Consider the following 25,439-nt stretch of genomic DNA (forward strand, 5'->3'; position numbering starts at 1 on the left):
CGGTGGCCTCAAACGGATTTCAGGTATCAGCGCGCATGTATTTCGCGTAGCTCCCGTTATTTTTCATCTCCATCTCTTTCTATGTGTGTGCGCATTTTTGTTTATCATCTGTCTTCCCTTACCTCTTCTCCAGTGCAAAGTAGCAAACTGGATATCTGTCTGCCGGTTAACCTCCTTTCCTTTCGCATCTAATTTATCTGTTTATCTCTCTCGCCACTTATTATGTTCCTTTAGTGAAAAATGGTACATGGAGCTAATTCGTGTATGATTTTCCTTCATTGATACGATCAATAAAGGAGAACTTGGCGCGTGAACACGGTGTCGGCACATAACGAGTTAGCGTTTTATTCATACGATGCTGTGCCTTCGGATATCCTTGTACGTGTAATATACCTATAAACCGCACTGCACATATGCAAAACACGCACACACAACATATTGCGCGCATATAAATCATGCCTATGTACCGCGTATCCCAGCTAACGCTAGCCAAGCTGTTTAAAAAAATAACTATAGTAAAAACACAGCGCAAGGTATGATAATAAGACTTGCGGTGCTTGGTCGTCATAAGTCTGGCTACCCAACGCCGTCGGTCTTATAGTAGTATCTTGCACTGCATTGATTAAATGTTTTATTTTTTTAATACTGCTTGGATAAAGTTAGCTGGGGCACCCACGTGCTGCATATGGGTTTAGCCTGCCCGCTTTTCAATAACAGTCCAATCAACAGATCATTATGAAGAAATTCAGAATACAACAGCGCATATGTTCTCGCAGTGCCGTCTTATGTGCGCAGCGCATATGTCATCACAGTGACGTTTTATGTGCGCGTTGCTGTAGGAAAATGTGCCAAATTATGTTTAGTTTCTACGAGACGAGTGGTTACTTAAAAAGCTCGCAAAATCACGCAAGAGCTCCACGTGTCACATGTGGCCCGAGGGAGTGTTTGTGAGAGGTCTTAAGTTATTAGAGGGTGACCGAATGCGCTCTGCCAATGGTTTCGAAGCGGGGAGAAGGGGACGAGTCCAGGCACATTACGGCCGTAAACTTGACGTGATCTTTAGTAGAGCTTGCAAGGGAAATTTACGGTAAAAATGGGTCAATGGACACTGAGTCGTTGTAACACAGATACGAGACGGACTGAGACGACACACAGAGCTGCGTGTTGTTTCACGTGCCTTCTGTGTTGGTGGTGTTGTGTTTGCGCTACGACAAATGAGAAGTTGACCTGTCAGTCAACAAATATACATAATGCCGAGCATTTTCGTTTCACGTGCTGGAGGGGCCTCAATCTGAAGGGTCAAAGTCCCGTTTTGCTTTACCATCTGTTCACAAACAAGCGCCACATGGGAGGGCGGATAACCTCTATGGTTAGTCGTGAAGTAATATCTATCATGCAACTCCATACTCACAGATTCGATGTTTGGGCACAGTCGCCGAAGTGAAGCCAAAAAAATCTATGCAGAAGAAGCTGAATTGTGGGAAAGGAAAAATCGCCAGGCCTACCTCCCCACCCCTCCCCTCCCCACCCACCCACCCATCTTCCACCGCTTTCCTTCCCTTTCCAATCGCTCTTCACCCTAAAAACTAAATTTGGGAAACTCGAATACTCGTGCATATTGTCCGCGGACAAAATAAAGACCACAGAATGAGGGCTTGGAAACGTCAGTATAACCTGGTTATTCTCAATCATGCCACACGAGAAACTCTTTTTCTTTTTCGCGTGGCCCGCATACACCCATCCATCTACGCGACGTGTTCTTACAAACAACACTGCAGCCCCCGTGCCAGCGTGCTTCAGGAGGCTCGTAATTGCTGCGTCGCCATCATCAGATATCCACTCATCTGTCCATTCCTCTCTCTCTCTCTCTTTCTCCAACTCGCTTGTATCTATACTGCGAAACGTGAAACTAAACTGCACATTACATGGCGGATGCAGGCCTTCGCACGCTCAGTGCTACGCCACGCGCGCGCTCCGCTTACAGCCCTGTTTATTGTTTGTTGGTTGGTAAAATGTTGCTTATTTTTTCCTTGTTCCACGGGCGCGCAGCACCAGAGTGCAGCCGTCATGATGTCACTGCGCCGTGCGCGCGCTGCAGCCTATTCCCAGGGGGCGTTCTAATAAATGTACTTTCGCCGAGGTGTCGGGGGCTCTCGGTCTTCCCTCCTCCACTGTCCGTGGAAGAGAAAGGGGAGAGGAGGAGAAAACTTTGCGGAGGCTAAGCCGTGGACAGCCTTGAGTGCGCCGCGCCTTAACGCTCTCTCCTTCAGGACTCATTCTCCGTACTCATTTCCCTCTCTCACTCTCACATGCTCTCTCTCTCTCTCTCTCAAGCCTCGCGTATATATCTCTCCAGGGCCCAGTCGTGATTAATGGTATACTGGGCGTTCTTTAGGCCCTCCACTCTATATGGAGAAGGGCTCTCCGAGGTGCAAGAAGGGAGAAATGGATGAAGGATGTCGAAAATCGCATAGCATGGAGTGATAAAAGGGCCTTCACAAAAGCAGCAAGGAGAGAAGCCAGGAAATTATGCGACCTGGCGAAGTTCAGGCGAACACACTCAAATAAAGCCTTACTCGCTGCAACATAGCGACGATGGCGTGAATGAAGGCGTGACGGTCGACGGCGAAGTTGGAACAATTTTAAGGATTGCGCAGCAACTTCAAAACGGGAGCCCAGTGCTACTGCATACGGAGTTCGTGTCCTAATGTATGCATACGTGGCGAATGTAACGGAGCGCGCAAAAAAAAAAGAATGTTTCCCAATTTCGTAAGCACCATACAGAGAGCCACTTGGGACGTCACGCTGTCGTACCGCCCTCGCTAGGCCTCATGCCTCTGCCGCAGTCTTGTGTAGCTTTGCAACGATATTTATTATACATCATGCGTCCTTGAAAATTGTGGCTCAGTTCACAAAGCTTCACACGCGTAAGTGCTCTTTGCCATCGGCTCCCCGCCTTTGCTAAGCATATATGTCCTGCGCCAGGATTGGCTGGAATTCTCTCTTACGAAAAGTTCTACCGCAATAACTTTTTTGGTGAATACCGACTCCGCGTTCTTGCGGCTTTTCTTTCCGCATAAAAGGGACACTAAAGAAAAAAAAAGAAGGTTTCTCCTGTGTCAGTTAATTACCTTTCCACAACATCAGAAGCACCAAACGCCAAAAAATGCGCAATATCAAAAGACGCGTGGCGACGCTTCCTTGAAGTTTCCGCAACAGTTCGCTGTGACGTCATGGGTTTTGGCAGTGTCTTCTAAGGCCTAGTTATTTTTTTAGCGGTACATATAGACTACATTGCGTTCTAAAGGAGCCAGAGATTGGACATGGCGCGTTTCAGAAACTTTTGTTGAGCTAACGTGGCCTTAATACGTAAAAAAGTTATAGTAATACTTCGAAATCCGTGACGTCACTGCGACATACTGGCGTTCGGGATTCGTGGTGAAAATCAAAAACTGAAACTTTTACCTCGAATTTCTGTTCTAATAATCAAACAATTATTTCGAAATTAGCGATAGCAGAGTTTTCAAAGAACCCTTTATTCCTCTAAATTGATTTAGTGTCTCGCTTTAGTGTCCCTTAGGGAATGAATGGAGATTCCAAACTTGAAATTGATGGTTCTTCTTTTTATTTATTTTTGGATTTCGTATGTTTTTATGCAGTTCCAGTGTTATTACGAAGTCTGCAGTTAGCGTTCACAAGCTGCAGGTCTTTTCTGTTTCAAAACGCTCTTCACATTTCGATGGTAGTTAAATGCAAAGCGGCCCGTGTGCCATGTATTGGGTGCATATTAAAAAAAACCACGTGGTCATAATTAATCCGGAGTCCTTCACTACGGCGTGCCTCAAATTGGGATCATTGTTTTGGCACCAAAAACCCGAGAATTCAATCGTTTTAAACGTTCATCTTCGCCTGTCACTGTATGCGCGTAACTTCAGGGATGCGCTCGAAGCAGCCGCAGAAGGCGTTCGAAACCCTCGCGTTTACTCGGCGCCTACGTGTGACCGGCTTTGACAGTGGCGCAACTGGACACTGACAGGACGCAGCTGTCGCCACAAACGGCGCGACTCTGTCACACGTTCCGTGCGGCTTTCCCAAAGTGGGATCAGCGCATGGGGCTGCTGCTACGAACCAGCTACTACACGCGCAACGTGATCGGGGGTGTTCTGGACTTGCAAAATAAGACACCTGACACTGTCCTGCTACGCTTCTCCTCACTGCCTCGTAACTTGGTGGAGAGGTCTGTCTGCAGGGCAAGAAGCCGTGTGGCATAGAGGACGCCGCTGCTGTTTGATTTACGTTGCGTCTGGGATACTTTCTTCCATATGCTACATTGCAGTCGTAAAATAGAGAGAGAGAGAGAGAGAGAGAGAGAGAGCACGTTTGGGTTACCGCACACCCTTAAGAAATACGTGTATAATGAGGCACATAAATTGAGCGTAGGGTTCTTCCCGCACACACCTCACCACAAAGCGTACATGGAATACAACTATAACCAAATCGAGGCTGTGAGGCCAAGGTATAAGAAAACAGCTTTGGCCGTCCTATTTTTCGTGCTGCGCCTATAGTAACTGGTTTGTAGCGATGGCTCGTGCTTTGCACCACTTTGGGGGCGCCGCGAGTCACGCCTGAGACACACATGCAGCACTTGTCCTTGTCTTGTCATTTTTTTTGTTTGTTTTGCTTTCTCTTAAGGACCCGAGCGGAAGCCGAGGTTTATACACCGTGGAGCACCGTGTTGCATGCACCGTGCTCGTGCGCGGGACTGGCCTGCGCGTCCTCCCTTTTCCGGAGCCGCATCCACACGTTTCTTCGTCCCTGAAGCTTGTCCCGATGCCACGCCGCGCACTTACGTTCGCCCGCTCGTGTGTACACGTCGACTTCCTCGGCTGCGTAAATATAGCGCACACGAGTACCTCTCCCTCTGCCTGAGCGATAAACCTGACTCCGCGGCCGCGGTGCGGCATCAGTTTCAAGCTACGCGCGCACGCTGGGAAACCTTGAACTAGCGCGCCCGGCACCCGAGCTCCGTTATTTACGTTCCGTTCGCCTCCCCGCGTGCTTGTCCATGTTGCTTTACGAGCTTTCTTTTTTCGAGGAAAATTGCGAGCGAGAGACGTCGCACGCACGCACGTGAGCGAGCTCGATGCTCGGCTGGCGGCGGAAGAGGCCTTGCCGAATCGAGTGCGCTGCTCTGGCATCGGTCGTACACGTGCTCGATCATGCCAGCGACCCGCTCTTGGGCACCGCGCGCTCCGGTGGCCGTAGACGGAACTGCGACCGCGGGTTCTCTGTTTTCTTTTCATTTCCTCATCTCACTCCTCCTCTCCCTCTCCCCAAACTTTTCCGGTTTCCACGAGGTTTTCTTTTGCGAAAGCCCCGCTGTTTGTCAGGCATACACACGGGGCAAGGAGCTTGTCATTACAGCTTGCCTTCCCTGCCGTATTATTGGCGTATTTTCGTTGCGAGATCCGGATGAAGCGGAAGTGTTCGGGAAAGTATATCGAACCAGGAGAGAGCCGCGGTTAATCGAACGAGAGGCGAAAGCTACGCCAGCCTTAGCTTAGGCGTGTTTCTGCTGCCAGCGGTGCGCAAAGATTTTGACTTTTGTCGCTTTTGAACCGGCCGCAGATGAAGCAGGCTGTCAACTTGGAGAAAGCCGAGATCGATCACCGTCGCGCGATAAGTTGCAGCAACTACATGCCATGGTGTTCGAAGTCGAAACTTCAGGGCTTATTTCCCCACCCCCCCTTTTCTCTTGGTGATGAGTATCTCAGGTGCTGGGCAATATGAACTTTGTATATTCTCTCACAATATCATACGGCACTGTACATGTCACTTTCTTTTCCAGAACAGTGGGGAAAACAAATATTGTTAGATGTGTTACATTCTCTTTGAAAGTGAATTGTCTAGCTTGATTTTGCGACAGAAAAACATTGACTTGGGCGATAATCACGGTTCACGAGTCCCTAGTAATCGAGCAGATTCTGTAAACTTCTTCACGGTCTTTGCGTTGGCAGCCGTAGTATACAGGTGTCCCATTATGCACCGAGATTTAAAAATATGCAAATGCCACGTAGCTGGACAGAACCAAAGTAATGTTGTTTGCCGTCACTTGGATATATTCAGATTATTTTTTGCATTCCGCCTAATTACATAATTAGTCTTAATTACTTAACCAACTTCTCAAATATCATAAAGAAGATTATAAGTGTCGCTGTGAAAATTGTAGAACAACATGATAAACTCCTGATGCAGCTTTCTGCGGCTCAATACTTGCCGCATAAAAGTGCTTTTCCGAGCATGAGAGAAGCCCGCGAATGCACGCACAGTGCCTCGAGCGACCAGTCGCGCGGCAGTTCTACGTGTATTGGCGAGCTTCTTTCATGTTAATACTGTCATGTTTCTGCTGTCAGTAATAATACAGGCACGATATTGCGCCTTGAACGCGCGAACAACTCCGTTTGGAGCGACTTCCTTTGCAGCAACACCTCAATCTGTGTTGGATTTTTTGTCAATTTTTATTTGTTGATCGTTTTGAACTTGGAAACGACGCCGAATAGCGCACGAATGCGTCTGAGTGATAAAATCTCTAGTAATTGAAAAAGAAAAAGACAGCTTTCAATATCGCTTTTTTTCCCTCTCGTGCAGCACTTTTGTCGGGCACCCTGAAGACGTTCCAGAAGTTCGCCTGCGACGGCCAGGAGCTGCAACTGCGCTGCTTCCGCAACACGAGCATCTCCATCTCGGTGGCCCAGTACGGACGCTCCGTGCCCTACCACATGCTGTGCCCGCCGCCGTCGCACGAGGAAGGGGGCGCTGTGAGCGCGAGACCGGCTCAAGAGTACAACGGCAGTGTCGAGTGCATCGCCAAGGAGGCACTGAGGGTGAGGGGACAACTTTGTCGAGCAAGCAGTGGTTGCTTTCAGAACTGCTACAACAGTGTGACATTCGGGATTGCGCACGTAAAAGTGTTTTCTTTTTCTTCTTGTTTACGGTAGAAAAGAACTTCTATTAATAATTAAGGCAGGTACATACAAGACGCTTCTTCTAGTTAATATTATTTTGTGTTGTTGATACGTTTTTTGTATAGACCTAATATACTGTTGTGTCTATGGAATCTGCGGGCGTGTTATACGGGGAAAGAGTTAGCTGCAATATTATAAAGGTGTATATTGATAGGTGGCTCTGATGTAGCCTACCTTCCAGCTCCTCGACAATTATTAAACAACTGCAGGGTGGGATGGCTACAAGCAAGTCGGCGGTTTTAAATGCGACGCGATAGAGAAATACTAGGTTCAGTTGTATTATTAAATTACGATTATTGGAATAACAAAGCGACCGTTCTTGTCGAGAGTGACGGCTTGCTGGAGGACGACAAAACGATAAAACTCGTTGGTAACGCCACGCTGAAGCTTCTTCACCAGCGCTCCGTGATCTCGCGTACATTGAAGGCGTCCGCTGAGGTATAGCTACCTGTATATTGGTAAAGGAGGACATGACTGCATTGCGTTTGGAAGGACGTAGCGTCTCAACCTAGCATATTTTGAAATCATGAACGCGAGGTTTCATCAAATTCTGGTTTTGTAAATTTTACGGTGCTTGCGGTTTTACTGTTTCCTGCTGTTCGCATTTCTCAAATCTGCATGCTCTTGTGATGGAGAGAAGAGGTCCCTGTTATCGACAGAGTGCGGACAAGTTGGCGAGGGCCCGACAAAAGCAACACTATGCAAAAAAAAAAAACGAAGTGCCCGGGCACTTGGTTACCCTACATGCCTTAATTGTACATTCACCTAACGGGGAATAAACGAAGTCTCTCTGCCCGACGGTTCTGGTAAATCGGTTCGTTCAATGCGAGCTGTTTGTTTTGGGAAGTTTTAGTTTCAGAGCGCAGGCATCGGGTCTGCTCAATCGCGCTGTTCAGTCGAAATTGCGGATTCAGACTGGGTCACGTATTTGCTTAGATCTCAACCCTTCCGGTGGCTGCCCGTCGGCGCTTTGTAGGCGCACTTCGCGTTCGCTATGGCTGAGATCGCGCATGCATAGATGCTTGCTGGCCTTATTTCCTATATTCTCTCTCAAGAATACACTTGTTCACCTCGCTTTCGTTCTGCCTCTCTGGGAATTCAAAACGGATTGAAGGAGGTCGTAGGTGTCTTGGCATTGTTCAGACGTACGTACATACATGCAATGTACCCGGCAGATTGGCCCGGCTTGACCATCGCGCCGAAAACATTGCCTTAGCAAAACCGTGCTCTTAATCTTGTCTTCCTCTTCTTTAATGTCATCTACTTGTGCGAATCACCCAGTGGCAGTCATGCACGTGCCGCCGAAGAAACCTCGTGCTCCTTATTTGAGGTGGAGCAAGTGTCCTGTACAGTTGTCTCACCTGCGTACATTTGACGTTTGCGGAGAAGACAAACACCAGGCTCTCGAGCGGGCGAATAAACTGTTTTTGATTAATAAATGTTTATTTTTTTTAATTCCTCGATGAGATCCAGAAATTACAAAGGTCACATTAAAAAAAGAAATAGTCGTGTCTGTCATTTGGTTTTCTTTCTAGATGAAGATTTGGTTTCCCTACGCGACTAAAGCTGCCAATCCATCACGCCTTCTTTTTTTTCTTCTATCTCACGTTAATACTGTCACTTGTTCTGGGGCACAACAACGAAAATTAACCTTAACAGAATACTGGTATTGCAAAACAAAGCTGTGAGGCATATTGCTAGTATTGGTTATAGAGCACACACTAGAGATTTTTTGTTCAGTATAATATTATGCTCAGGCGTGTTTCTGCTGCCAGCGGTGCGCTAAGATTTTAGCTTTTGTCATTTTTGGACCAGCCACAGATGAAGCAGACTGATAACTTCGAGAAAGCCGAGATCGATCACCGTCGCGTGATAAGTTGCTGCAACTACATGCCGTGGTGTTCGAAGTGGAAACTTCAGAGCTTATTTTCTTTCCCTTTTCTCTTGCCTTACACGTGCTGGGCGATATAAATTTTCTGTATTCTATCATAATTTCTAGATGTTTATTTGGTTTCCCTACGCGACTACAGCTAACAATCCATTACGCTGTTGTTTTTTTCAATCTCATGTTAATGCTGTCATTTGTTCTGGGGCAAGACATTAAAAATTAAGCTTAACAGAATACTGGTATTCCAAAACAAAGCCGTGAGGCATATTGCGGGTACTGGTTATAGAGCACATACTAGAGATTTTTTAAAGCATATTATTATTCGCATTACCACTACTTTTGAATATCGGCTTGATTTAGATTTTCGCCACCTGCAGTGATTGAGTTTCTCAAGTCTGTTGCTGTCATAACCTTGAAGGATAAAGTTGTTCGTACTAGGTGCGCTGAAAAGTAGTTTGTTTCTCGATCCAGAACGAACTATGCTAAATAATATTTGCAATTTCTGATGTCAACGATTCAAAATACACACGAAACGAATGAAAGTAATATATTTACACCCCCCCCCCACACACACACACACACTTAAAGAATTTAAGCGATATTTTGATATGTCCAGCACTTAGACCTTTTTGTTTTGTGTAGAGTGTTCATGAGGGACTTTTAGAATATTAATTTATTGCAACTTGTATTCGCAAATTTTTGATTATGTGATACTGTGTTGAGATGTTGAAACATTTTAATTTCGTATGTATGAATCTTTATTCTTGCAATTGCTCTTCGTTTGAATGTAATCTTGTATGCATGCATCATGTTATCACTTTGATTGATGACTGCGTTTTTGTTTCTCTGCCATGTATTCACTTATATTGAGCCTCAGACCCATTGAAGCTACACTTATGTCTATGGTCCTTTCCCCAATTTTATTGTATAGGAAAAATAAAGGCAACTTTAATTTTCAATACACATCAACCAAAGGTTCGCGCATGCGTGGATAGCTCAGGCAATGTAAAATTCATCCGCAAGGTTGTTATACAATAAATAACTTAATATTATTTCATTATCATTTGAAGAACTAATTATTAATTTACAGTGTTATGTTTATGTTTAGCGCTGAAAACTTTAATCCTTGTCTAGTGTTGACAAACGTATCTCTGCTCCCTGCCCGGTCCCTCTGCCCTCACCTCCCTCGTATGGCTCCTGACGTCAGTGCTCGCATACTTGCTTGTTGGGAGTCCACCCTCGTCACACGCTTCTCTATACGTGCCGACATCTTGAATTTCGGACCCGTTGCGGGGTCCGATAAATGCTAAAGCATTAATAAACTAAAACGACGCGCCCGGCTGATTTCGCTGGTGTGTCAAAACCCGTGCGCAGGTGGTTGAGGCAGCATGCCGGGAAAAAGAAGAGTGCACAGTCAAGACGGACGCCAAGTCGTTCATGGTGGACCCGTGCCCAGGTGTGCACAAGTACGCCGAGGTCGCCTTCAAGTGCCGGCCCAGTGAGTGAAAATATTTTACTCGCGGTTGTGAAGACTCACGGTACTCACAGTCTACCGGTTTGTTATGAATTCTTGCTACATGTATTAGAGCACTTAACAGTGAGCACGGTGTTAAAAAGAACCGAATGAGGATGCCCAAAAGAAGGCAAATGCTGACTAGCCTGATAATTACAGTAAAGTGGTTCTTAAGCAATATTTATTGTTTTATTGATTAATGAATGATTAACGGATTTTTTTATCGATAATTTGGTCGAAGTGCCATCCGACCTCGTATTGTGAATTTTTGCACGAAGAGATAGCTTTACAGTATTGTCCTATCGAAGCAGAAGATAATCTCCATGAGATTTTCACGTATGCGGTAATGCCTTTGCCTGGTGAATGAACGAGAATACATTGTTGGTTCACTTTTGCTTTGGGAAGTCTCCACCACCCAAATACATTGGCTCAAGCAAGCTGTTCAACCAGTTTAGGTGTTTATTAATCCGCGTAAAAAAAAATTAAATACCCGTTATTTGTGTGAATAATGTGTATGGAATTAGCGTGACACTTCTTATTGAAGTTGTGCTGTAATTGAACGAAGCTGTTCACTTGGCTCCAGTCTGTACGTACAATTTGAGCCAAAGTGCAGTGAGTGAGTGAGCAAAGACATTATTTGAAAACAAGGTATTGACGGATGACCTTGTTGTTAGGCAGCCACAAGCCCCTGGGCTCGGGCGGCTTCTTCAGCTCTTTTGATGACCTTGGCCTGCAGGTCAGGGTCGGAGCTGAGCAACGCGGCCTCCCACTGCTCCGTATTACTTATATCGTGATTTGTGTGATTTTCTGCTAAGCACGGCCACATATGTAACACATAAGTGCAATACAGCATGTAGGACAACAGAAGGGAACGAAGACACAGCCCTGTTGTCCGACGTGCTTTCTTGCGCTTTGCCTCAAATTATGCAGTACCAACTAGCCCACCAGTCTGTTCTGTATGTACAGTCAACCAAAAAAATTTTACGGAACACGAGATTTGAGACAAAGCTGAATATTTGCGCAGCCTCACAACGAAGTCTAGTACTCGCATTTACAGCCTCTAGCAGTGTATGTGAACAACATTGTGATGTTTGGTTTTACTGACTACTGTTAAAGGCTGCTCGGAAATTGAACGTTTTTGAGATACTGTGGTCTGTAAACTTACGTGGTCGAGTGTACGTTAGACATCTTGTGTTGGAAACAAGGCTGCTAACTTTAATATTGCTGTTGTAGAATTTCACACGTCAGCAGAGAGAGAGAGAGAGAGACAAAAGGGGAGGAAAGACATGGAGGTTAGCCAGTGTAAGTATTGGCTGGCTACCCTGTGCTGGGGAAAGGGACAAAGGGAATAAAAGGAGAAAGAAGAAAAGTGGTCGCCTAAAGATAAAAGGACCGGTACGTTGCAGAATAAGAAGAACAATTGCAGTGTAGTTTCTCTCTCTCTCTCTCTTGTCTGTATATATAATCTATGACGGAATAACGCGGCTTCGCCTACAATAGGAGTGAATTACATTATTCGGTGCCGAGATATCACTTCTCGAAATCGTTCACAGACTTATTTTCTTAACTGTGGCAACTAAATTTAAGTGTCCTTGCTTATTATGATGCCGATGGTATTCTGTGTTTTTACGCAGCTAACGCATTTCGCTTTTCCGACGTGCTTAGACATTAAACTTAGTTTTGGTAGCCTGCACGTCCTCTAGTGCGGAAATACCTTTAAATGTAGTAGTTTTAGTATTCTCGAAAACTTGCGACATGTCATGCAAACACGCACGCGCGTATTATTCAGACGCTATTCGTCATGACTTCTACTCGCTGATTAAAACTTGCTACCGCGCCCGTTGTTTGTGGATTTCTTTTAACGATTACCGTTAGTTAAGCTCCAGCACGCGAGTTACTGAAAAAGTTTACTGAAATTGTGGAGGTGTGCTTTATTCTTAGTTGCCCTTTCGGTTTCGTTCGAGGCACGTGGTCAATGGTAAGGTGCGTCACTTCAACTAGAAACAGTTTTTTAGCCTTGAGGGATGCTAAGCGCGCTGCAAGTGGTACAGTAAATCTTCAGCAGGAGAGAGGAATGAAATTTACTGCATTTCTGTTATTCTGTTGCTGTTTGTGGTTTAAACACAGGTTTCATTCTCCTTAACGAAGTCAGGGGCTCTACTTCATTTAGATTGCAGAACTGACGCTTGGACTGGAAAGAGCTTTGTATACTGTATTATTCCCTTTTTTTCATTTACGAAGGTTGCTAATTAAAGATTTCCCTTGACCAACTTCCTGTAGACAGAGAACAACGAAAACTGGCACAGTTATTAGTCATTTTCTACCTAGGTGCCACCTAGAGACACACACTTCTTCCATATGTTTATGCATCTTTGAACACCTCGCTTGTAGAAGTTGTCACGTTGCTCCAAAATCCAGGTTGCGACTTCGGAAATCTAAGTCTCATCATCTTGAGAATGCTTGCCCTTCAGAAATGATTTCATTGTTATTAAGGGGACAGGATATAAATTTCAAGCCAGTACCAGTGCGCCCCGATCTGGGCAACATGCGAGTTGTGAAATGTGACATTGTCTTGCAGAAGGCGGATACCTTTGGTGAGCATGCTATGCCTCTTCGTTTTGATGGTTTCCAGCAATTTCTGCAGCAGTGAAGCATAGTATGCACTAGTATTCATGGTACCATTTGCTAAGGAATCCATCAAGGCTACAGCGTGCTGGTTTCAAAAGATTGTGAACATGACAGTGCCTGCCGAGGGCTGGGCACGTGCCTTCTTGGCACGTGCCCAGCACGTGCCCGGATGCTTCCACCAAAGCGATTGGACTTCAGTCTCCGGATCATAGCGATCAACCCAGGTTTCATCATGCGTAATTGTTCTGTTGAAAACTTTCGGCTGGTTTCTGTGACACATCAAAGTAACATGGGAGCATTCGACTCGTTGGCGCTTCTGGAGAGGTGTGAGCATCCGGGAAATCCAGTGAGCAGAAACCTTACGCATATGAAGATTGTCTTGAATTCTTTTTTTTTTTTTCATGGACACCAGCCTAATCTTGATATATTGGACTAAGTGATGAAAGACTACGCCATGATTGTTCAAAATGGTGGCCTCGGCTTGCTTGATGGTGTCTTCATCGATACCAGATTTCTGTCGCCCTGCGATTGGAGCCGTTTTAACCTAACTGAGACCCTATTTGAATTCACGATGCTAGTCCTTGACTATATCATATGACGGGGAATCCTCTCCGTAAATATTTTATCTCCCGGAAAGTCCCCCTTGGTGTGCGGTCGTTCAAGTAAATGGACTTGATGACTGCTCTGCATTCCACTGGGTCCATCATCCCACCTCGCACCACTACAGCACCAGTAAAGGAAATACCCTTATCAATTCAGAGTTGCAAATGGGCACGTAGCCTGTAGAGACTTATTACACATGAGCAGTTTCAGCATCCTGCGATAAATAAAGGTGGGTCAGGGGAAATGCTTAATGAACGTCCCTTGTATTGCAAAAATATAGGCACAAACACTGCTTTATCGGGTAGTTCTCGTTACCCTTAGCAGGCACGTGATCCAGTGCTATATCTTTTCCTGGTTTTTGTAGCGTAGTCGTGCATAGTTAACTTTTTATCAGCTGCATCAGATGGTAGACAAGTAACACTACCTAAAGTATGCTGTGGTATAAAGGTTATGAACAGGGATAAGGTGCCTCAGAAAGGCTGGCCAATGTTTCGATAGGAAGACCTTTCTTCGTCAGAAGATAGGTCCTCCTATCGAAACGTTGGTCAGCCTTTCTGAAGCACCTTATCCCTGCTTATAATTTTTACACCACAGTGTGCTATTCCATCTGTGAGCCCCTTTCTTGATTTTAGTTAAAGTATGGCAAATCAGCTTTGCAAATACCCTGAAGGTGAAGGAAGGTTCATGTAAGGGAAAATTGTCGTCCACCCGACTGTAATACGAAGCTAAGATTTTCTTTGTAGCCTCGTACGTGCTGCAGTTGGAGGGGTGGGGGGGGGGGGGGGGGTGACAGTTTCCTTTACATTGGTGGGGTGCGTAAACGTGAAGGGTTAAGTTGAAATTGTTAGCTCGGAAGGGTTCGGCTGACAGGCCTGGTACGTTCTCCGGATTAAAGGTGAATAGCGAAACGAAACACACGAGGACACTTTCAGATGCTATCAATGCTATAATCTCCACGCTCGAAAGTATCCCTTGCAAAAGTATAAATCGAAATTCAATAGTTTTTCAGGAAAGTTATAATAATGTAGAAACTATGCAGAAAATATACAAAATGTTCTCATTCGCTGTTCTCACTCAAATGCTTGTTCTCATTCGCTGTCACATTTGTGCTTACAGACGTTGCGAATCTTTGTGACGAGTGGTGACATCGTTCCTACTCTGCATTAACTAGAACCGAGATTGGGCGTTTGGTTGAGACACACTACACGCAATACGAGTGATTTACTTCAGGTTATAATACGATAAGGTGGCTGGATGTTGTCAGTTGGACTAACAGGTCATTAAACATGTACAGCGGAAAAGGGACGGAGGGACCTTCCTTTGAAAGTACGCGAGTATATATATATGCGTCGAACAAACACGTTTGGAAATATATTTTTTCCTAAAACAATAGATGAGTGGAACAACCTCCAGGCGCGGATTGTTACCGCCCCACACAGAGTGTTTCCTTCATTTTTAAAAGAGCATGTCTTGAGAAAATTGTAGAGACCTAGTGCCGCTTTTTTCACCCGGGTATTGATGTCAATGGCAAATGTCCTGCCAATGTATTTTGCACCATCTATCGTATGCTGTTAAATTGTTAACTTTTACTGCAGAATGTATTTTATGATATTTTTGTATAGTAAACCCCGCTACAACAATTCCCATAAAGGGTGCTGTAAGTACATGAATAAATAAATATAACTAAATAAAAGGTGGTGCACAAAACGGTCTTCCAGTGCGCCGTTTGAGCTCTTAATGACGAAACCTTTTTTTTTTTTTTCTTGCAGCCACGTTTTCGAACCGAATAGTGTGCGAGAACGACGTGCTGAACCTGCGTTGCCACAAGAACCTCCGCATCGTCATCTATTCGGCAAACTTCGGTGGCACCGAGAAAGGCGTGCCCGAATGTCCTCAAAGGCAAGACGTGAAGCTATCCGGTAGGTAGAGCTCTTTCGCATTCCACTCTATGTGCGGGAAAGATGGTGTAACAAAACGAACCATACTGCGGCCTCGTGTACGACTTCCAAACTCAGCAGGGGATGCAACCTGTCCTCACCTTTTGTTTCTCTCTATTCCAGTGCGTTCAGAACTAGCACATGTGGACTAAATTTTTTTACTCACCTTTGCTAACTTTTGTGATGTTTCTACTTATATTACAATATTTTGTTCATTATTTTACTATGACGTGAAAAGCAGTAGCCGTAACCATTGTAGGGAAACTAAATCTTATTTTCGTTTCGTAAAGAAAAAAAAAAGTTCACCTGAAACGAGAAGTGCAGGAGGCGCGTTTGGAGTTGCCGACTACATCGCCCTTGCCCCGCATGCTATCTGCTAGGAACTGCGACTACGAAGAACAGTGGAGCCTGGTTAAATCTGTGGACTTGGTCTTTCTTTCCTTGCCTTTCTTCTTGAAACTTCTTGCTTCAGCTTATTTTGTAGCATCGTCTTAATTCTATTTGGTCTTCAAAATTTTACAGCCCAAGAAAGACAAAGGAGACGAAAAGACAGAGTGACAGCGCTACAGGCATGGTCAGCGGTCTTTACGAATGTTTCGCTGTCGTCCATGCCTTTCTAGCACTTAAAATTTCGGATATATCTGAATCACGATGAAACTGGCCCCAGTTTTGGTTATTTTATTGCAGTTAATGCCAACTTTTGGTTTCGTGATTCTGCCTCCCACCTCGCGTGCTGTCGCAAAGGTTTACTTCGTAGCCGTATACAGCCTTGTTCAGTCAATGGTATTTCGCTGTCCTAATCAAAGTTCTGATCGTGACACCTTTTTGCAGAGTGCCAAGTGAGCTACGCGACCGAAACGGTGCTGACGACGTGCCACGGACGACGCAAATGCACCGTGGCAGCGGACATGGGCACCTTCGGAAATCCCAGCTGCCACAAGGACTCCCGCCTCTTCCTGAAGGTTGTTTACACCTGCGGTAAGTGGTCCCTATAGCTCCGATAGACAAAGACGTTTGGAAGACTTCTTGAGAACTGCGCGAAGAACGAGAGTATGTGGACTAGACTTACACGAGTGCAGTGCGATGCCAACGATCCAACGAAACAAAACAGCTTTACACGGTGAAACGAAGCTGGGGCGCACTGTAAGTACGTGCTCAAGCTAATGATCCGTGTAAGTAGTCCAACTCCTTGCTAAGCCCGTTAATTGAAGGCGCGCTAACGCGCATGGTGCCCCTCGTTTGAATCGCGTACCTCTCGAAATCGCTCGCCTTCTTCGGTCTTTGTATCTCGTGGGTATGTTGCACTGCGCTCGTGCTTGTCTAGCCTAATTTCGTTTTTCGCGCAGTTCTCAAGATGTCACGTAACATGTAGGAACGAGCTTGGTTTAAAAAGACTTCTTAACCAAAATCAGCTTAAAATTGACAAGCTACTGGGCTGCCCAAACAACGCCGTAATCTTTAGGTCTCTGCAGGATGTTCTTCATCTGCAGACATGCTTCATTCTTAACAAGTTCCGTCTTGATACGTGCTACATCTCTGAAAGGTTGCAATGTTCATTATTCTATAGAGCTTCAAGAACACCCAGCTAAGAGAACTGTAACAGTTTCCCGAAACTCAACTAATTAATACCTATTTCTGCACCATGCAAATTATCAGGGGTTTGTTCGACGACGAAAAAGAAATTGTGCATAAATCTTGTGGAAAAAAGGCACGCGATCCAATACAGTAAATGCTCAAGGGAAGTAGATTATACGATTCCACTGAGTTGTGGAAAGAGGTATATATGCCAAACGGGAACGTGCTTAAGTAAGCGTGAGCTAGAATGTGAGCTGGCTGTGGAGAACCAATGAGGAGGAGGGCATAGAGCCTTTCATTGTAAGCAGTGCAAATTCACTCCATGCTTTGGCAAACCCTCGTTTTGAAAATTAGCGCAAGATAAGCTCGACCGCGAAATTATGTAAGGATACTACATTAAGTTAGAAGGAAACGCATATGACAGCATGACATCACTATCACTGAGGGAAAGGAATTTATGGCAGGTTTTTTGTAATCCTGTTATCTATGGTGCGCACGTATATGAACGAGGCTTTAAATGAATAAACATTCACTTGGAAGCCAGCGCTGGTCCTGTTTTGACGTGTGTTCCTTCAGTGCACGCTTTTGTTTTCTTTCTTTTATTCTTCTGTTGCGCTGCAAGCATTTGTTCAGAAAGAACCAACTAGCCTACTGCAACATTCTTTTGCTATAAAAAACAAGACAAGGCTGATAAAACTTCTTTTCGGGACGTCATTTACGCCAAATCACATCGGAGTGTGTTCCATTGAGATATTAAACTATGGGGTTTTACGTGCCATAACCACTTTCTGATTATGAGGCACGCCGTAGTGGGGGACTCCGGAAATTTGGGCCACCTGGGGTTCTTTAACGTGCACCTAAATATAAGTACACGGGTGTTTTCGCATTTCGCCCCCATCGAAATGCGGCCGCCGTGGCCGGGATTCGATCCCGCGACCTCGTGCTTAGCAGCCCAACACCATAGCCACTAAGCAACCATGGCGGGTTTCCATTGCGATATTGCTCCTTGGAAAAATAAAGAAGAAAGGGTAACAATAGGCGTAGGTTCTTCTTTGTGGTATTGCTAATGCCCTTTCATTATTACATCGAGTCTGTCTAGCTGCGTTGTACTGCCTGCGAGCATGAAAGCTGAGTTTTGTTCAGTTCGTGGCGACTGTGCCCAACGTCACTTCAGAATTTTATTGCATTGGCTCCAATGTTTCCTCAATAACTTTTTTTTTTATTGCGGCGAATGTTCGCAGCTGTCGTTATGAGTGGAAGTGCTCCATAGCACACAGGCGAAGCAGGAGCTTTGCTCCATGATTGCTTTCTTTACATACCATAGCAGTTTTACATACCATGACAGATCAAACATAACCCTGAGAAGCACTAGTTAACATCAACCTTTGCTTTCTTGAATTAATTGAAACGATAATAAAGTTGCAATCTCGATATTTCATTCCTTTTCAACTTATCAGCAATCTGTAAAGGTGACGAGCGAATATAAAAAGCTTAGAATGCAAATAGCACATTTCGCATTAATTATTTGTATTCGTGCTCGAAGAAGGACTATTCGGTATTTTCGAATATCAAAACTTATCGAACATTTCGCAACAACTGACTGTTGAAGTATGGTTGCTGTTCTCTGTTTGCTAATCGAAGTATCGCAATATGTCAGACGCGAAACAACTGCGCACATTTCTGAAGCAATGTAGAAGAAAAAAATGGGTAAGTAAGCTTCGTTTTAGGTTTTGCGATGGAGGCGTACAAGTGACAACCTGTGGGTTTTTCGCTTGTAATCCATCATTTAGAGTTTCTGGCTACCTAGTGACATCATAGTTTTGTTTTTTACGGTACGATGGGTCATCCTTTCCTTACAACGGGCCCTTCTACACGTGTCCACGGCACAGGAATAATTCAACAGATTTCCTTTCTCTTCTTTTTCGCGAATATAGATCTATCTTAAATAGCCATTTATTGGGTATTTTAGAAAGCTTGTCACAGAACAGCCATTCATTTTTGAAAAACATGTTTTAACCAGGCTCTAAAACTGATTGAGAAAATATTTGGGCTGTTTTGTTAATGAAAAATTATGAGTTTGTGTTTAATGCTCATCATTTCCACCTGATACAGTTAGCTGTCTTTTTTTTTTTGCGCTAGTTGGTACCGGTGTGGTACTTAATTATGCCGGAAGAAATATTCTTGTGCTAATTATATGCGTCGGCCTTTGAATATTCGAAACTTACTATTCGTATTCCTCTCGAATTCGAAAAATGTGTTATTCAGCCTCGTCTACATTTCTTGTGAAAAAAAAAATTGGAGGGCGCTTAAGCTTCACTTTTAAGAGTGGAACGCGACAGCATTTAGGGATCCCTGACTGCTTCTCACGCTTCCCGGCAACTGCAGCTTATGTAACCTTAATGCTTACCGGGAAACGCTGGCGGCGAACCCAACGCACGAAGGCGAGGTCTCTGGTAGAAACGCGGCCTCTTAAGTGTGCCGATCTTCTATTTATTTTTTTCGCACTTATAGTATTTCTGCCTGAGAAGATTTAACATAATAAGCATGCGCTGTCGTTGCTTTATTTCATGACATTTGTTTGTGGGCTGTCATTCTCGATATTCCAAGTCGTAAGTTTGTAAAGAATGTAAAACAATGTATGAGCAACGTTAGTGATAACAGAACTTTAGTGTCGTATAGAGTATGTACGGCAATTTTCGTTCACAGGACGTCCGACGCCGCACGCCGTCACCGGATGTTCTGCGACGCAGGGCCCTTAACCCTGTCGCGTTATTGATATGACCAACTAGCTCAACGATTCGCTTCAAGAACTGACTTTTGAACAAGGCTTCTCCGTGGACTTTAATTTTTCTTTTATCTTAGCGAACATCCCCAAAATCGGTTGATTCGATACCCAGCCAAACATACATCCTTTCTCATGTGTCGGAAACATTAACAAGGGGAAGTCTGACACAAAACCACGAGAAGTGCGGCTCGGTTGTCAACATATGGAAGTCAAATTGTTATAGCACGGTTTTGCGTTCGCAATGCAACAAGCACGTTTCCATGCAACCACCATAGTAGACCTGTGAGAGTTCATAAACAATTATCAACATATTTCTTCAACGTCTGAGCGCAGTCTGATCGTGGTTAAATATTTGCACCAAACTACTTCCTTTGCGTGTGACATTTAGTGTAACATTCTTAAAAGGTGACATACAACTATATAACATGTATTTTGGGCTTAAAATTGTTGATGTCATTCAACAGGTACTTAAGCCCGCCCCACGTGCGACACATGCAACATCGACGAGACGCTCGCACATATTTATCTGTTCTGTGTCTGCCCGCGATATAGTGCTCAGAGACAAGTGATGTGCAGAGTAGTGGACCAGTTGGACAATCGTCCACTATCGGAACTAAAAGCTTTAGGCCAATGCTGCGAAAGAACATGCGCGTTGAAGGCCTTACTCGCGTTATTAAGGTTCCTGCGGTCTACGGGGCTTCACGACAGACTCTAACAATGCCGCCCCCTACCGCTCTGTAGTGTACACGCTTTGTTCGTGCTTGTCTCTTTCTTTCTATCTCCCCCTTCCACTCTGTTTCTCTTTTTATCCCCCTTAACCCTTCCCCGTGCGCAGAGTAGCCAACCGGAACTACTTCTGGTTAACCTCCCTGCCTTTCTCTGCATTATCTTTTCTCTCTCTCTCTCTATCTAAGCCAGCATCAGCGTAATGTAAACGATCCAGGGTACACATTGAATAGACACTAAATGAAAAAGAAAAATTGGAGGACGCTTAAGCTTCGCCTTTAATAGTGGAACGTGATAACGTTCAAGATCCCTGACTGCTTTTCATGCTTCCCGGCAACTGCAGCTTATGTAACCGTAATGTTTACCAGGAAACACTAGCGGCGAACGCTACTCACGGAGACGAGCTTTCTGGTAGAAACGCGGCCTCCTATGTGGGCCGATCTCCTGCTACTGTTTCACACTTTTAATATTTCAGTATGAGATCTAACATAAAGGTATGTGCTGCAGGTCATTTGTTTGCATGACATTTGTTTTGTGGACTGTCATTCTCAAAATTCCGAGGAATAACTATGTAAAGAATGAAAGAAAAGGTAGAGCAACTTTGGTGATGAGAGTGGTTGCATATGCGTGCTTCGAAACGATGTTTATCGAAACGACGGTGAACGTTGGGTGCGGCCCTTAACGCTGCCGCGTTAAAGGATGGGGCCGCGAGGACCACGATACCCCTTAGTAACAACAATATTGATACGTGTGCTTGTTCATATTTATCCGGTGGCCACATTTCACCGGCTGAGCAAAGTTGAAAGTTATCGCTCAGCGCAAGAAGCGCCTTTCTGTACAGTAAGTTTCTTTAATGTTATCGCTGGTTCTATTTGTTGTCTATGTTTTCGCCGAGCCTAGTGTAATCATAATGTGTGCGCGACACGAATAGCGGTGTACATTCTAGAACTTACGCCAGAGTCAGCGATCACACTGAAAGGAAGGAAGGAAAAAGTGGAGAAGGAAAGGCAGGGAGGTGAACCAGTTTAGCTCAACCGGTTTGCTACCCTACACATGGGAGCGGGATGGGGGGGATGAAAAATAGGGAGGAGAGAGAGAGCACGTGGCACAGCACACACATCCTCAGTTAATGGTTTGATGAGCAATGTATTGTCTGACCCACAGATCAGATTTCGACATTCGCCGCCGGCTTGCGCATTGAGTGTCACTTGTTTTTTTCTTGTTTTTTTTTTTTGGGGGGGGGGGGGGGGGGGAGGGCACAGCTTCGCCCAATGAGGAGTTTCGTGATTCAGAGCTTTTACTGTAGCGTATTCTTCACCATCACTACAACGTGGCAGTATGAAGCCAATAAGCAATTACACCAACGAAACCATAGGATAAAGTTCTTTTTTCTTTATTAAATTCAAATGTAGAAATGATAATCAATGGGAATGACATCAAAAGAACGATAGGCCACAGGAGGGCTAAAAGGTTTTTTTAGTCCTACCATGTCGCTATTTATAACAAAAAAATGGGCAGTAGTTGCCTGTCTGAAGCGGCTACCAGTACAGATAAAGGAACACTCAGAACAGTTAGAGTCTACAACACAACTAGCACCACGACAAAAAACAAAACCAGCTTGATGTTTATCACAATATAGCACAAGACAAAAAAGAACGATGTCACGTGGCAGTGATGTTGAAGAAAGCAGAAAACACTGTGAATGGTGAAACTAGAGTTTTATTGGGCGAACTTGTGCCCTCAAAAACAGGCTTTACTCAAAGAAAGACGATAGCGGCGAACACGGTCGGCGGTCGTCGAAATCTGATCAGCGGGTCAAGCGCGTCAGCTTTTATACATGATCCATCGAACATTCCAGAGTAATCGCTGGTGCCCGCATGCTTTTCAGAAAGGGCTACCCCATTCACTTCGCGTGCACGTGCAATCAGATTACACAGAGTTCGGCAACGACGGACAGCAGGTAGAACCATCGATAACATTCCAGAAACTTCCGATACATGCAGGCGCGTCCTGCGCTGAGCGATAACATTTGTTAGACGATGAAACGCGATCATTTGATAAACAAGTACACGTGTCAATATCACTCTCTTAAAAACAAAGCATCGTCCCGATGCTGGAAGCATAAAAGGAGAGCGAAAAGCTAATGCACACTTACTAGGCGAAGTCCCGAAGTCTGTTAGCGCTGGTAGAATGGCATAAGGCGCACAACATGGACTACTCAGGTCGTCGGCGGCGCCGCTGCTTTTCGGTAGAGCTTTAGTTTCAGTGAAGCGGGTGAGATAGTCCGTCGCCGCGACGATCCACTTACTTCCTGATGTTGACGTCGGAAACGGTCCCGACAAATCCATCCCGGCCTCTTGAAATGGGCCTTCATGTTGATCACAGTATAGCACAAGACAAAAAAGAACCAGCAGGCAAGTTGTAAGGAAGTATGAAAAGTAAATCTGGTTTATTTATTGTTATTTAGTAGAACAAAAAAAGAAGACTCGGAAAATTTACTCAAATGTCGGGACTGTGCCGCTAAATACGGAATGGTTGGCAGCCCTGCGGGTGTCTGATATTCTATTTGAGATTGAGCCAGGATTTCATCAAGAAGAACTCAATTGTTATATGGTATATATCTGAACGCTATGACCGTTTCTACGTGAACGAAACGCCCTTCTCATCCTCTTCAAGATAGGAGTGGATTCATAACTGCGAAAAACATTTGAGGAGCGTTCTCAGTCTACTCTGTAGTACTGTCGTCTTTCGTCATAATAGCTTTTTCGCACAGAACTAAGACGCAATAATGAGGAGAGCTTCCTTGCAGCATGGTCTAGAAGAACTCGAACGGCATATGCTCCGCCCGTGAGCACGAACTTTTGTGTAAGCTACAAATGGATTTGTTACGATAAAATAAGTTGGCAGTGACAAAGTGTTATTATTCACTCGTCTGCGACCGCTAAATGCATCGAGTCGGTCCTCTTCCCTTGTTTCGAACCCTCTGTACCAGGCCTTGTGGTAAAGCACAGGAAAAAAAAATAAGGTACTGCAGAAGCCAAAGGGGGGAAATAATCTACAGATATGTAGAAGAGGCACGTCCCCGTTGCCAGGTGACACCTGGCTGGACGGAGCATAGGAGGGCGGGCTCTTCTGGAACATAAAGCAAAGAACTTTTTTGCCGCAATAACGAGCCACGATACCGTTGACAGTTCGGCTTTCGAAAGAGGCCAAGTGAGAGCGCTACGGAATGAGGAGCGTTCATGCATTTCTATCCTGTAAGAACTCCGGCCGCAACTGCCGGGAGTCGAAGACGCGACGTCATGCTAGGTAGGGGAATGCCGTTGACTACTGTGTGCATATACAGTGAAATGTGCAAATAACTGTTTCCACCGGCAGTGACGGCAGGTGTGCTTGGCTGTGCCGCGGATTTCAAACAGGCCGCCGCACTCCCATAGTTGTCGACAGAACGCCCAGGTGGCGGCACTGTCGTCGTGGCAGGGTTGGTCTGCGCGGAAGCTCAATAGATGGCAACGCTATCGCGCTGACAGAGCGCGGCTTGCGCGGCGAATTTGCCGAATTTCGAAAAAGGCCGTTTTCTAAATTTGTTCCTCCATGACGTTCTCGCTATGCGTTGTCAAAAAGAAAGTGGGAGGGGATGTGAGAATTTTATTTTATGGTACATGGCTATACTTTGTCCCAACTTAAATGTAAAGAATGGTGCTACGACAAAGTGGAGCTGACAAAATGAAGAAAAATAGTTGGACGCGGACGGAGCGAATGAACTTCCGTGGCAGTCATTGAAATGCATTAAATATTGCTGTATAATAATAATGTAAACGAAATGCACAGAAAAATTGCATGTGTGTGTGTTTAAGGCATGTAAGGTGCTTTTGTATATTTGAAAACACAGGTGTGCTCACAGGTACGCACGCATACGCACACCGATTCTCGGCAATTTGCATCATCTACTGCATGTAAACCAACTAAAGCTGAGACGTTAACTCTGAACTATGGAGCCCGTATCCCACGTAATAATGTATAAGACACTTTTCAACAGTAGGTTAATACTACCGGGCTCCACAACTCCCCAAACAATATGCGGCACCTTGCTCAGTCCTTCCTGAGAGCGAGAGAGAGAGAGAGAGAGAGAGAGAGAGAGGAGGGGAGGAAAGAAAGGCAGGGAGGTTAACCAGACTTTGTCCAGTTTGCTGCGCTACACGTGGGGCGACAGATAGATCCTTCCCGAACTCAATATGTGCGTTACCTCGTCACCTCGTGAATTTTGCACGTGATCATGTGCTTTGCTTTAGTGTGTGATGATCCCGACCGGGGCTGTACTGTTGTATGTGCTCTGTATCTTTTTATTCTCTTCTTTCCACATTTCCCTCACCAGATTCCCTGCGTAGGGTTGCAAACTGGATTTTCCGTTGTGGTTAACCTCCCCGATTTTCTCATTTCACCTCTACCTGAACGGCTAGCGGTGAACCCCTTCGAAACTATTCATCCGTCTATGTACCACTAGCTGCGCTGAGAACTCTGCCCTTGGTTAGAGGAATAGTCGTTTAGTTTGTTCAGAATATAGGGTCGTTCTGAGGGTAAAGGCTTTAAACACATTTTCTTTTGCGGTTACCAGATCAAAGATCGATAGCTTAAAAGCGGCGAACTCTGCTCTTTTGTGGTCAGTTCTTTTTTGGCCAGTTCTACGGAATCGCATAAGTTTGACTAAATTGTTCACGCTTGAATTTTTTACGGCACACTCTATACTCTAGAATGCGAA

The 25,439-nt window shown here is 45.0% G+C and overlaps 1 protein-coding gene across 1 annotated transcript in view; it reads left to right on the forward strand.

Annotated features, from left to right (window-relative positions):
- Positions 1 to 25,439, forward strand: part of LOC126522765 (protein eva-1-like) — a 275,838-nt gene that overhangs the window by 234,414 nt on the left and 15,985 nt on the right. Inside the window, exons 2-5 of the mRNA XM_050171568.3 lie at positions 6,649 to 6,884; positions 10,288 to 10,411; positions 15,427 to 15,576; positions 16,426 to 16,572. Of these exons, the coding sequence (XP_050027525.1) occupies positions 6,649 to 6,884; positions 10,288 to 10,411; positions 15,427 to 15,576; positions 16,426 to 16,572 (657 nt within the window). The remainder of the gene's footprint in view (positions 1 to 6,648; positions 6,885 to 10,287; positions 10,412 to 15,426; positions 15,577 to 16,425; positions 16,573 to 25,439) is intronic.

This window comes from Dermacentor andersoni, chromosome 6, assembly GCF_023375885.2.
Source record: "Dermacentor andersoni chromosome 6, qqDerAnde1_hic_scaffold, whole genome shotgun sequence".
NCBI classification, from domain to species: domain Eukaryota; kingdom Metazoa; phylum Arthropoda; class Arachnida; order Ixodida; family Ixodidae; genus Dermacentor; species Dermacentor andersoni.